The sequence below is a fragment of the Pezoporus wallicus genome, unplaced genomic scaffold, assembly GCF_028554395.1.
Source record: "Pezoporus wallicus isolate ANWC-B61680 ecotype Strahan unplaced genomic scaffold, APGP_CSIRO_Pwel_v1 contig_4131, whole genome shotgun sequence".
In the NCBI taxonomy this organism is placed as follows: domain Eukaryota; kingdom Metazoa; phylum Chordata; class Aves; order Psittaciformes; family Psittacidae; genus Pezoporus; species Pezoporus wallicus.
The window spans coordinates 474,792-489,025 of NW_026641950.1; the positions used below are offsets into that span (position 1 = coordinate 474,792).

At 41.3% G+C, this 14,234-nt stretch overlaps 1 protein-coding gene across 7 annotated transcripts in view; it reads left to right on the forward strand.

The window, feature by feature from the left end:
* CHD7 (chromodomain helicase DNA binding protein 7) overlaps positions 1–14,234 on the forward strand; it is a 133,338-nt gene that overhangs the window by 40,393 nt on the left and 78,711 nt on the right. For all 7 annotated transcript variants that reach the window (XM_057426244.1, XM_057426242.1, XM_057426248.1 and 4 more), the window contains one exon: positions 1,680–3,538. In XM_057426244.1, coding sequence (XP_057282227.1) covers positions 1,856–3,538 — 1,683 coding nt within the window. In that variant the 5' untranslated portion in view covers positions 1,680–1,855. The remainder of the gene's footprint in view (positions 1–1,679; positions 3,539–14,234) is intronic.

Consider the following 14,234-nt stretch of genomic DNA (forward strand, 5'->3'; position numbering starts at 1 on the left):
TATGCTTTTCAGCATTTCCAAGCAAAGAGTCCGATTAGATGGAGAATCTCTGTACACGCTGATGTCCAGCTTTGTGAGCTCCTGATGGCAGCAGGCCTCAGCAGGGGTAGCAGTGGCAGAAGTCCTTGAGCAATCTTTAGTGACTGGGGGAATCTTCACCACAACAGAGTGGTCTGCTCTGGAGCAGTCTTGATACTAAAAGCTTGTTTTGGTGAAAGAGATTCCTTTTCAACCTTCTTGTTGAACTTTCTTATGGTGTGCTTTAATATTACAGGTGGCTTCTGCTTAATGTAAAGACAATGAAATAAAAAGAAACAGGTATTAGAGATAGGAAGATGGCTCAGGAATTTACCCCCAAGTGATTTAGAAATGTAAGTGTTAATATCTCTCAGCTGAGCACTGAAGAGATTTAAGACTGTGGTTTTAAAGGTGACACTCAAATGCTATTTTAAGAGGAGTGATAAATGCTTGTGCTTTTCCTCTTGCCCTCTGCTTCATGCTGTAGAAGGTCCTCTTGACAATGGCTACAAGAAGAGTAATAAATGTGCTGATATTTTCTCCCGAAAACTTGTCTGGTACAAATTGCCTTTGGTTAAAATAGTCTGGCCTGGCATTTTGCACCCAAAGTGACTGAAAGCGTCTGTCCTCTGCAACAAAATGCGAGATAGGAAAGTACACACTTGTAAATCTTCTCTTTGGTCACCGATTAAAGAAAAATTGGTATCTGTAAGTAGTCGCTACTAAATTGCGACAGAGATGGAAAACCAGTGTTTATTTGCTACATGGACAGGCTTCCTTGACTATTACTAATTCTCCTTCAAAGTTATACTTCTGGACAGAACAAAACTTCAGTGATGTCTTCGTAAGTGCTCTAGTTGCAGTTAGCGTGATTGCCTGAAGATGAATAATAGGCTCCAGTGATAGTGTTCCCTGTTACTATCATGAGAGAAATTAGGGTATGGATTGAGAAAGCTCCCCCATCACAGAGCGAAGCTTTTGTATTTAGTTTACTTACACAAATTGAGCATATAGTTTTACTGAAATGAGAAGAAGCAGCATCTTTTTTGGTTTACAGCTTCACTGAACTGAGATAAATTTTGTGTTTAAAAAAGTAATAATATTTTCTAAATGCTAAGTCTCGGAGTTTGGTGTGTTTTAAAGGGTCATTTGTGTGCATTTGAAAAAACTGTTGTCCGTATAACTAACTTTAGTCCGTCATAGGACTTGGTGCTTCTGCTTGCTCATCTGATTACGCAGCTCAGGGGAATAAGGTTAAGGACATGCTGTTGGTAACTGGAGCGTTTTCAGGGCTTTAGTTCAGCAGATGGGCTGCTTGGCTATATTCATACATCTGCCTACCTGCTGTGGCAGCTGCTGCTGCTGCATGTTGTGTTCTTTTGTTCTGTTCTACCCAAGAAAGGAGCACTAGGAAGTGTAGTGAATGGATTAATTTAAGGTTAAGGCTAGTGTTTTGCTTGCTTCCTAACTCTCTATCACAATAAAGCTTCTGATAAAGCTAATGAATCCTTTGTAAAGTGAAACAGATTTTTAAGATGTATTTCAGGGGCTGAAACTAGCTAGTATTTTCTAAAAAATAGCCAAGTATGGGTTTTATATATTGCCTCATGTTATTTATTTCAATGTCTTTCTCTCTTTCTCTCCCTTCCCCCCCTTTCTAGGAGCAGTAACCAGACTTTGCCTGACACTGCGTGGTCCAAAAGAATTAAGGAAATATGGAATGACATGAAGGAGATTAGTTGAGGATTAAAGGCTTTGAGGACAAAACACCTCACCGAGGTGAAGCACAGACTAGCATTCTAGTTGTAGCTCCGAGGAGCTGTGTGCTGAAAAAAAGATGGCAGATCCAGGAATGATGAGTCTGTTTGGAGAAGATGGGAATATTTTCAGTGAAGGGTTGGAAGGTCTTGGAGAATGTGGGTATCCTGAAAATACAGTGAATCCTATGGGGCAGCAAATGCCCATGGATCAAGGATTTCCCTCTTTACAGTCATCTCTTCATCATCCCCCTGCAAATCAAAATCAAGCCAAGTTGACCCATTTTGATCACTATAATCAATACGAACAGCAGAAAATGCACCTGATGGATCAGCCGAACAGGATGATAAGCAATGCCCCTGGGAATGGTATAGCATCTCCTCATTCACAGTATCACAACCCTCCAGTTCCTCAGGTTTCTCACGGCAGTGGTGCTGGTGGTCAGATGGGAGTCTATCCCAGCATGCAGAACGAAAGACACGGGCAACCCTTCGTAGACAGTGGCTCCATGTGGGGCCCACGGGCAGTTCAAGTGCCAGACCAGATACGAGCACCATACCAGCAGCAACAGCAGCAGCAACCACAACCGACACAGCCACCACAGGCACCCTCCGGCCCCCCTGGGCAGGGCCATCCTCAGCACATGCAGCAGATGGGAAACTATATGGCTCGCGGTGATTTTTCAATGCAGCAGCACGGGCAGCAGCAACAGCAGAGGATGAACCAGTTTTCTCAAGGCCAAGAAGGCCTCAATCAGGGAAACCCTTTCATTGCCACCTCAGGACCTGGCCACTTGTCTCATGTGCCCCAGCAGAATCCCAGTATGGCACCTTCTTTGCGACACTCAGTCCAGCAATTTCACCACCATCCCCCCGCTGCTCTCCATGGAGAATCGGTAGCCCACAGTCCCAGATTCTCCCCTAATCCTCCCCAGCAGGGTGCTGTTAGGCCGCAAACACTTAATTTTAGTTCTCGGAGCCAGACGGTACCCTCACCTACTATAAACAACTCAGGGCAGTATTCTCGATATCCTTACAGTAACCTTAATCAGGGATTAGTTAATAATACAGGGATGAATCAGAATTTAGGCCTTACAAATAACACTCCAATGAATCAATCTGTACCAAGATACCCAAATGCTGTCGGATTTCCATCAAACAGTGGTCAAGGACTAATGCACCAGCAGCCCATCCACCCTAGTGGCTCACTTAACCAAATGAACACGCAAACTATGCACCCTTCACAGCCTCAGGGAACTTATGCCTCTCCACCTCCCATGTCACCTATGAAAGCAATGAGTAATCCAGCAGGTACACCTCCTCCACAGGTTAGACCTGGTAGTGCTGGAATACCAATGGAAGTTGGCAGTTATCCAAATATACCCCATCCTCAGCCGTCACACCAGCCCCCTGGTGCCATGGGAATTGGACAAAGGAATATGGGCCCCCGAAACATGCAACAGAATCGTCCGTTTATGGGTATGTCTTCAACACCACGGGAGATGGGTGGGCACATGAGACCAAATGGTTGTCCAGGTGTTGGCCTTGCAGATCCACAAGCAATACAAGAGCGACTAATATCTGGCCAGCAGCTCCCTAGTCAACAGCAGTCTTTTCAACAGCAAATGCCAACCTGTCCTCCCATGCAGCCTCATCCAGGGATGCATCATCAGTCTTCACCACCCCCACATCCTCATCATCAGCCTTGGGCACAGCTTCACCAGTCACCACAAAACACACCACAAAAAGTGCCTGTCCTTCAGGTAAGCTACTTCCAATGAGTAGAAAATGTTTTATATTACTGTAAATGCATTTCATTATGTTCTTGTTTGACTCCCCTGTTTGTTGCTAGTTATATGGCTTGCTTGGTGCACAAAAGCTGAAGGTAGAATGAAGTTCAGGTAGCTTGCTAATGTTCTTACAGTAATTTTTACAGGATAACATTATGGAGAGACCAAAATGTGATACAGCAACAAGACAAGCTGAATAGCTGGGCTTTTTTTTCATGTTGTTTCCTTTGAGGGGAAAATGGAAAGCATGTGTGAGAATTGTCATTTAAACTATTAATTTTTGTATTTGCAACTTGGAGGAAGAAGTGTGTGTTATAATGTGTTTGTTTTGGCCAAGCTGAGGGTTTTCTTTAAATCCTAAGGGAATGTTTTGTGGTTTTAAGTTAGAGCTGAGATTTTAACATGTGAAAAAATTTCAGCACTAAGTAATGCAACTGAGAAGTGATGGGGCAACAGTTTATGCAAGGAGAAGACAGCAGATGTGAATCATGGTCTGAAATCAAATCTTGAGGCTTAAATGAAATCTCAAATAGGGTAGAAGTTTTATTTTCCTGAGTCTCTGGTCTTCTGGATTATGAGGAAAACATATTGCTTCCACATCATTTTTCAATTAAAAGCTAAAAGTGATCCTCTCCAGCTTAGCAGGTTTGACTGCATGCTAGTATGTTAAGCTACAGCTGAGAAAGTGTCTTCTGGGATCTTCACGTTTGCCATTGCTTGTCTCTGGCTCTATTAGTCATCATTCAGAGGTTTTGGTACTGGATGAATAGGTGGTCAAGATATCAGAGTTTTAAGTTCATTATTTTTTTTAACCCAGTCAGTAATTAATGCCAAGTAGCTCTGCCCATAAATATTTGGAGACAATTGTTGGAATGCAGTCATAATGATACGATGCTACAATAAGCTTAATAAATCATAAAAACAGCTGTCCCAGGCAGCGTCCCAGGCCTGTGCGGGAAGCAGCTGCTCGGCAGTCCCCTCCACTGCTGCCTGCCGGCTGCTCCTGTTAGCCGCGCCGCACAGCGTGAGCTGACTCTGGGAATCAGATGGATGTGCTGCAGAAAGGCAGCTGACAAGGAGTGCTACATGGAGCAGCTCAGCAGCTGGGAGAGGCTTCCACATTCCCCCTGGAAAACAGGAGGGGGGAGTGCTGGAGGTGCCATAGGGTTGGGAAGCTCTGGGGAAGGGAGGTCAGGGACTGAGCTGGGCAAGGGGAAGGACACTGTCTTCCTGTGAGGGAGGAGGAAGCTCTCTCTCTTGAAGGCGCAAAGACAGTCTTTCTCTCCCCAGCCCCCCTCACAACTGGTGTGAAATTTTATACCTGTGTTGGCCCTTCTTCTCCCCCCACCTCCAGCACAGGCTTTGTTTGGAGAACCTAAATTACAGTTCTCGCATGCATGTGGAGTTGTGTGTTCCTCCTTGAGAGAGCAGTCCTTGACAATGCCTCTTGTGTTACCAGCTGTGTGGGTACGCAGGATGAAAAAAGGAGCAAATTCAAAACTACACAAAAAAAAAAACCCAGGAGGATGAGTAGGTATTTAGAAAGGGGGTAATGTCAGCATGGAGAGATCAGTACAGGAAGACTGAGGTTCAGAAAATGTAGTACAAGATGTTGTTTTTACCCTGAAACACATCTAGCAGGAAAAGCTTGAAGGAAAATTGTAGAAATGGTAACAGAAGACCTCTAAAATGGTGTCAACGAGATCTTACACAGCCAGTGATGGGGGGCTGTGTGGAAAGAGAAGACTTGGGACTGGCTGTGCCCTAAAGCTGTGCTGTTCTTCACTGGCATTAATTCCTTGTTTTCATCTGACCATCCAGTAAACCTGGTTTTTGGCAGCAAGAGGTGATTTGGGAGGAGAAGGTTTCCTTGTAGAATGGACAGGCTTGTTAAACGTTCTTGGGACATTTCCCTTTAATCAGTGAAGAAATAAAACATAGGCAGCTCAACCTTTAAATGAGCTGTGCAACCTATTCCAACGTTCTGAACTGCAGATGGATAGCTTGAACAAAGGTAAGTGCCGAAACTAAATAATTAGAGGAAAACCACATGATAACTCAAGTTATTTGATTAAAATCGGTAATTCAGACAGTTGTAGCTAGCCAAGTAATGTCTCTGTTAGCCTACCTCAGTTAAGGTTTTATTTGGTAAAAGTTATTGTTAACATACTTTCCCATTAAGTAATTAGCTTGAGACCTGACTGTAGCAATGAAAGTCTTGACAGGCAGGCATTTCCCCCTTGAACACTCTTTGGATGAAATAAATATTGTTCAAGTCAATGAAAACTCAGCTCCTCCCCAGCCCCTGGGGAAAATGCAGATGTGTGGAACCCCTGCACTTCAGGCTGAATACAGAATTTGCAGCTCTCCTGTCTGCGTTGTGGTTTTCCCTTCATGTCAGTTGGCAGAAAACTGTTCACTGAAGAACAGTTATTTAAATGACTGGTCTGTTTTTGTTTGTGTAAAATGTATCAACAAAATGAATATAGTCAGTAAAATGGAAATCACTCTCTACTTTTACATCAACAGAAGCCATCTTAGTAATTATTTTTTGGTGATTTGAAGCTAGCCTTATCATGGGAAGGCTGTAATACTTGTGGTTAACCAAATTACTGTTTTGTTTTTAGATATGTTGGAAGGAAAGCGAAGTTCTTTTGCTTTTAACTTGAAAGAAATTGCTATGTCGGTTCTACGCCTTGTTATTTCTTTTTTTGTGTGGAAAACTGCAAATTATTTTGGCTTGGAGACAGAGCTGATGATTGACAATTCAGCTTGTTTAGGTTAATAGCTGAAAACTAGACATGGTTATTAGGACCTTCTTAGCAGGGAGGTGCTGGCTTAAGTGCAGTTTGATAGATGTCGTAAGAACCACTGTAGCACTGGGGCAGTGTGCTTGGTGTTTGAGGCCACCTCTTGAAACATTCTTCAGCAAAGGCTTTTGGAAGAGCTTCATGGCCATCGGGCGGGAAGGTGGGTTCTGCTGTAGCAGGGTAATTGGCCACAAGCAAGGAGTAGCTTGCTTGTTTCTGCAGTGGAGGCATCTGTGTTGGGCTTGTGCTCTCCAAAATACTCATAAATGATCTGGAGAGGTGTGAAAAATCAGATGGCGAAGTTTGTGCTGCTGTTAACATACTCAAAGCTGAATTGCAAGAGCTTGATGGTAATGAAACTAAATAATCAGAAATAAAACAGGAATGTCAGTCACTTGATCGTAAGCTGTGTAAGTTGAGATAGGGCTGGGAAGATTTAGGTTGATATGAGGAAAATTTTTTTCACTGGAAGTGTTGTCAAGCCCAGGAACAGGCTGCCCAGGGAAGTGATGGAGTTCCTATCCCTGGAGGTGTTTAGAAGATGTGTAGATGTGGTGCCTAAGGACATGATTTAGTGTTGGCCTTAGCAGTGTTACGTTAACGGTCAGACGTGATGATCTTGAGGGTCTTTTCCAACCTAAAAAAGTCTGTGATCTATGTTGCTACATGTATGTGTAGTATGTCAGTGTGGCAAGTGCTGTGCAGTTCTGGGTCTCTTCCTCAGGCCTCAGAAAATACAGTAGCACTTGAAAAAGCACAGAAGTGGGTGATTTTTGGGGCAAGGCTACAAGAGAGATGGTGAGAGCCTCTAGAATTGTGAGTGATCTGGGTGCATGAAGAAGTTAAATGTGGTTGTCGCCTGTTTTGTTTCCTTTAATTCTTGTCAGGTATTCAGCACATTACCAGGTGGGGAGCTCAGAACCACACAGTAAGATGCTGATGGCTGAGATGTTGTGCAGAAAAATGCACCATCATTTGATAAACATGAGGGCACCACATTTGGCTCAGCAGATCTGTGCTGTAAATAAGTGCCTGAGGATTTGTTACCAGGAGCATCTACTACGTGCATGTCCCATTCTTGTACCTTTCCACAGTCTTCTGTCAGGGAGGGGATATCAGGTTAGACAGGCCACTGGGGGGTCTAATGCTATGCTGTTGCTCTTATGTATCATTATTTTCAGAGAGCTGTGTTAGTGACAGAGCAAGCGTAGTTTTCCCTTCCAAAAATAGGCTATCCTGGGTGTGTTGTTATACATAACTTCTGATTTACCCACAGCTACTGTGTGGGCTGAAGTTTCGAGTCCTGTTCAGTAATCATGTTCCACAAATGCCATCTACATTATTTATAGTCAAACGTAGGAATACTTAAATGACAAACAGTTATGGTACAACCTCCGTGCGTGACTAAATGGTGATGGCCAGCAACAGTGTTGAAGGATGCTGAGTTACAGTGTCCAGCTTCTTGTGGAGAAGGAATTCGTTTTGTGTGTATTACTGGTTCACTGCCAGGTTTACTCTGCTGGCCTTACTCTGTGGGCATGCGACTTTGCTTTAAATCATAACTCATAGCTGTGTTTGGTATGAACACATTCCTTTGAAATTTCCTGCCCTTCCTCCCTTGAAGGGGAAGAGGCAGGGAAAGTCCTGCTGAGTTACCTGCTGGGTCACCCCTGTCACAGGCTCTTCTGTGCTTTCAAACCCTGCCTTGCTGCCTCATTTTAATTTATGGTTCGATATACCTGAGTGGAGAGGGATATTAATGAAAACTACTATCAGCTTGAAGTGGTTTGATACAATATTCTAACTTGGCAGAGAGTCCAGGTTAAGTCAGTTACTGCTGGCACACTAAAGTGAAATTGACTTTTTTCTTAGTATTTGTTTAAATGCCTAAGAGTAGTAGGAAGAGACTAACTCTTTACTTATTTTCTTACTGTCTTTGCATAACCAGTTATCCTTCAATGTGTGTCCTGTAATTTTATTTGGTAAGAAATTAGTTCAGGTGGTTAGGATTTTACCCATAAATTATTATTTATAAGCAGTGCCCCACAGCTCCAGAGAGAACTGTTATCTGTTTCATCCCTTGAGTGTTCAGTTTTTTGAGTATATTCCTGTCAGTAAGTAGAACAACTCAAACCCAAAAACAAATCACACAAAAGCACCAGCCAACCAAACAAAACAACTTCTAAACACTATTGGGTTCTTTGTTTTGATACAGAGGCTATTTCACGTTGCTGCTAGCTGGTCTTTTGGGGTACCCATGTGTGCAAGTTCAGCAGAATCTCATGGCTGCCCCTGGAAATTCTGTTTTCCCTTTTCAAGTGTTCATAGACCAGCAAACCAGTGTACGCTGGCAAGATTGTTGGAGGTGCCAGACTAAATGGACTGGAAAAAACACTAATGCTGAACCTTGATTGGTTTAAATTGTATATTATTTTTATATCTAGATAAGCATATATGTCTGTGCTTATGTAAATTCTGTGTAAAAAAAAAAAAAAACTAGACCAAATTACAAATTATGGAGAATGATGAAAGAAAAGCTGAGAAGAAAATCCACAGTATTAATCTGAAAGTAAAAGCTGATAATAGTATTTTTTTCTTAAAAGTTTACAGGCCCTGAAGAACTTGTGTATGTGAGCAATGTATGCAGTGGGATAATGGTTTGAAGAAAACCACTGAGGCTACCTTTGGTTCAAAGTATTGGAGTTATTTCACCTCTGTGGAATAGACTAGTCTGTTACGCTGATAATATAATCCATCTGTGAAGTAATTCACATGCAGATCTCAAAGGATATAATATTGAATATGAAATACTTTGTCTAACAAAAGTTTATGAAGTTCTTCCGATATATTCCAGTCTAACAGTTTAATATTAAACATATTTAAAGGCGTATTTCTTCCTCACCCTTGAGAAGGCTGTATGTGCTTTTGTAAATAAGGGGTTGCATTGATTCTGCAGTGCAAAGACCTTTGGGCCAGTTGAGGTGGTTTTGCTATGGATTTTTTGGACTTTATTACTGTCGAGGAGGTACAAGCAATTTCCAAGAATGCTTCTTCCCTCAGGTGCCATGATTTGACTGTGATGAAAATAATTGTGCCATTAAGTTATCTTCTGGAGTTTTGGGTAAAGCCAGTTTGCAGCACTAGCATAAAAAGGCAAGTCTGCGTCAGCATACTGATTTTGTAGGCCTAAGAGTTACCACACTTATTCTTCAGCATAAAGATTTTTAAAGTTTCTATGATCTGTTGGTGACCTGGATGTGTTTTTTTCTTGAAATCGTCAGTATTATCTGAGGAATCACCTAACTAGAAATATGTTTAACTTTACGCTACTGTTCAGTTACTTGGTACAGTATTCTCATCTGCTGATGGTGAGTTCCAGTGGGATTTGGCAATCATCTTATCTTCCCATGACTGAACAAATTCTCCTATTTTATATTTATTTGGACAAATTTGAATCGGTTGTTTCAGAGCAGCTTTTTTTTTTTTTTTGTGACTGAAAGCTGATAGACTAATACAAACTCTTATGTCTGTATCATCAGCCTGTGTAATTACAAGGGTGGAAAATTGGGGTAAATGAAAGGAGAAACGCTTGATTATTTTTTCTGCATTTATTTTCTATTTCTTTAACTACATCAGCAATCTTAATAAGAAGCAAGTTCCAGGCAAAGTAATAATTTCCTGCCTTTTTATTATGGATCCTCCTTTTCTTGTCTTCTGTCCTGCTCTTACATGTGGAATTTGAGGAATCCATTTGGTTTAAACTAATCTGCCCTTGCTTATATCTTGAATGCAAGTGTCACAAACTTGTGTAAGTGTCCTTTCTTGTTTTCTCCCTGGAGAGTAAATGTCTCAGTTCCCACTATGATGGGACACCATTTCTTCGAAGTTTGATTTTTCTTTTGTAACTGTTGTCTGTAGAGGTTTTCTCCCTCATTTCAGTAACTCACTGCTTTTCACTTCTGAATTTTTAGATTTGAGTTATAATGAAAGAGCTGATGACAGAACAGCTATGAAACTAAAATGCTGGCATGGTAATTTGAAAAAGGGATGGTCTCACCTGAACAACATATCAGAATGGGTGGAGTACACCTCCTGTTCCCTTATTGTTTTTGACAGCTTTCATTTCTAGGTATCAGTGTTCTTCTAATTGGATAGAGATATACATTATACAAGTGGTAATGCAGTCTGGATTTTGGGAACAAATTGCTGTTCTGGTTTTTTTTCTTTAGAGATCTCATCTGTAAATATTTGGTACCTTCTTTTGTCCACAGAGTTGTCAAGTTTTGGCAGCTAAGGAGTAAGATTAACACCCTTGAATTTTTCATGGTGATTAAAGCACCTGTCTGTATAGGTCTTCCTTTGTTTGCAGGTGTGGTTTAAAGATGGTGAAGCAGCTTCTTGAGAGCTGGCAGGAGCAGAGTGGAAAGTGTGGACAGGAAGCAGTGATGAGGAAGGGGGTAGCAAAAGGTTGAGCTGAGCAGATGGAGCAGTGCTGAGCAGTAGGAACAAGAGGAAATGGCCAGTGTCTAGGTTAAAATGGGGACAGAGAAGTTTAGGGAGTTACCCTACCTCTCCTGCACCAGCTGCTTGAGTCGCCTCTGCTTAAGCCCTTGCCAGAAGTAGCCATTTGGTGCAGTGGTGCCTGTTACTGCTCTGCATGCTGCTTCAGGGTGCACCTTCCCAGCGTCGCTGTGCAAACTCAGTAACTCTCAATATCTAATCTGCTTAAAAAAAATAATCCATGCAAATGAAGGTGGCTGAGGTCTGGGATACAGAACCTGAGCTCTGTCCTTGCATCAGCATGCCCTGTCGTTTGGTGAACTGGCTTACCTGGCCAGCTCACTTCTGGCCCGGTCACGCATCTTTTCACTGTGCAACCACAATATTACCCAGAATAGTGATGTGGGAGTGGGAATGCTTGGTGGGAGAAAATGGGGACTACGTCTTCTCTGGCAGTGAGCTTTCAGGCCCTTTAATGCCCTCACATAGCTCAAGGTCTTATAGCACAGCCCTTGAGTCCTCCCTCAAACGCTGAGAAATTAAGACTTCCGTTAGAAGTCAGAGCTTAGTCTTGTTTCATTGAGCTAGTGACAAATTGGTCACATTCCAACTTATCCCCAAATTTTTTTTTTAGCTCACCTTTTGATCCTTTTTTCGCACAAATATAAATGATTTGATTTCAGATGTGTGTTTTTCTTTTGGGTATTTTTTGTTTTTTTTCCTCTTCCAACTGAACTATTTTCGGGTATTTTGTAACTGAAGGGATAAAAGAGCATCCCCTTTCTAGCAAAGAGAGGTTGGTATAATTTTGTTAGATGTGCATTGAAATGAGGGAAGATGCCTCCAGTACCTGTCAATGAGCTGTTTTCCTTGAGCACTCAATGGGATTTTTTTCTTCAACATAAGAGAATAGTTCAGAAGCATGAAAAGTTAGGGTCGTGGTTTAAACCCAGCCAGCCAGCTCGTTCACTCACTACCCCCCTTCTTGCCCTCCCCCTACTCCCAGAGGGATGGGAAGAAGAATCAAAAGAATGCAACTCCCCCCCCCCAAAAAATAAGAAGTCTAACTTCTCAGTCTTCTTTATGAAGAGACAGAACTGAGAGATAGGATGGCATAGTGATGTGAGTGTGGGTTTGATCTATAAACTCTGGAATTTGATTTCTTTCTGATTTTACTGACCTTGATATATATCCTATTTTAGTTAGAATTTTCTCAGTTACTGGGCAAGGTTGGTAATAGTGTTGCCTCTGTTTTTGAAGAGGAACATGTAGAAGATGGGCATAAAATCTGCAATTTATTCAAAATCCAAATTCATAAACCTCTGGATTCCAGTTCTTACTTGGAGATCTGTTAATCTTAAACATGCCACCTCTCTGCTCTCCTCATCACTCCTTCCAGTATTGCTCTTAAAATAAGTTCAGCTCAAGAAGATGATGATGACTAGTCCAACAGTTCAAAGCAGAAATCCCACTTCTTTGTATAGGAACTTGGTAATTGTAAAGTCTAACCTGAGAGTTGTGCAGTTACACAAGATGTTCAAGAAAACAACTGGATTTCTCTCCGATCTTCCACTCTTTGATTTGGGAGGAATCTTTGTTCGTTTGCTTCTGTTGTTCCATCACCTGTTCATCCCTGAATCAGTACCGAGGGCCTGGATGCAACTCCCTCCTGTACTTCTCCTCAGTGGTTTTATTGTACTAATCAAGCTTAGGAGACAGCAGGTAATGTATTATGCTAAACAAGCACAAAACCTAAGAACTTCTTGTAGTTGGCTCATACTGCATAGGTTGCTGCTGTATAAATTAAATGTGAAGAAATCTGAACTTCTGGAGCTTGGTAGGTTTCTGTGGAATACTGATCTTTTATTTTTTGAAAATTGCAAATATTTGTCTTTAGGAGTGGAACACTCTTCAGTATACAGCACTTAAGGTATCTGTGCTATATTGACATAACATGTTGAAGGGAGTGCCAAACTCTAAAGTTTCATCTTTCACTTTCCTATATTTTGTTAAATGTAAACTCTTGTTATTTTAATCAAGATGGAAATTTTCCGATGTAAAGCAAGAGTTCCTGATGGGAATATATACCCACCTACAGCAGACTTCTTTCTTAAAACAGACTGAATAATCAGTTGAATCAGAAAAACATCAGTCAATTTTAATTGCACTAATTAAATTGTGTTTTATTATGCCTCTGTAATGCCCACAACCAAAAGAACATTATGACAACAGTAACTGAGAAATTAATACTTCTACAGATATTTGGATTTAGTGTTCCTGTAAGAAAAGAGAGAGGACTCATAATAAGCTTCACAACAAACTTCCTACTATCTAGTAGTCAATATCAGCTGTTTTTTTCCACTCTCTTTTTGCATCTCCATTCTCTCCAGATGGCCCTCCATCCACTTGCATTCTGATACTTCATATCTTTTTTGGCCCTGCAAGACTCTGATAACTGTGATAATACTGTAATTTTCCTTACGTGCGAGTGCTGAATGATATGAAGTGCTTTATTTTATTTTTGGAAGAAATCTTTTTGTACCAGCCAATTGTTTCTAAATATAGTGGGGGGCTCATAATATACAGCACATGTTTGAATTTAAACCAACAGCTTACCATAAAGAGTTGACATCACAGTTTACTTGTACAACTGTATATGGAATATATAGCCATTAAAACTAGTCTGAAACTTTGGGCTTCGTAGTTGTTATTTGTATCCCACTTGGTTAGTGGGATATTGCAGGTGTTTACTGAGACAAACATTGTCTGTTGTGGACATGGGGATAAACACAATACAGTTAAGTAGTCTTCACTACTTAATTCTTTCTGCTTTAGCCTCATTTGAAATACTTCAGAAAAACTTGTTGAAAACCAGGTAATTCTGTAAGTAAGGCACTGGACTGGGATTCAGGGAGCTTTTGCTGTCTGACACAGGTTGCTTGTTTCACGTTTGTATTGCTGTTGGGTGTGCTTGCAAGGTGCTGTGCAGCAGCAGGGAGTGGGGGACAGCAGAGCTGTTCCTGCAGTTCCCTGTTGCACTGCAAAGCAGCACTGAAAATGTAACTTGGAAACTGCTACTGGCAAGGAGGGGTAAGTTACAAAGGCTCACTTTAGACACAGCTGTCTGGTTATAATATAATAACACAATATAAACCAAAATTTAGGCCTGATACTGCTGTAGACACGTGATTTAAGACCTCCATATAGGAATTTTTACATTTTACTACATACGGGTTGTGTAAAGCACTGCTGGAGCTAGGATACTAAAGATATCTGAACTAAAGATAAGGTATTTAATGTTTCATAGAATGGTATTAATCAAATTGGTTGGAGAACTGCATTATGATTTAGACATTATA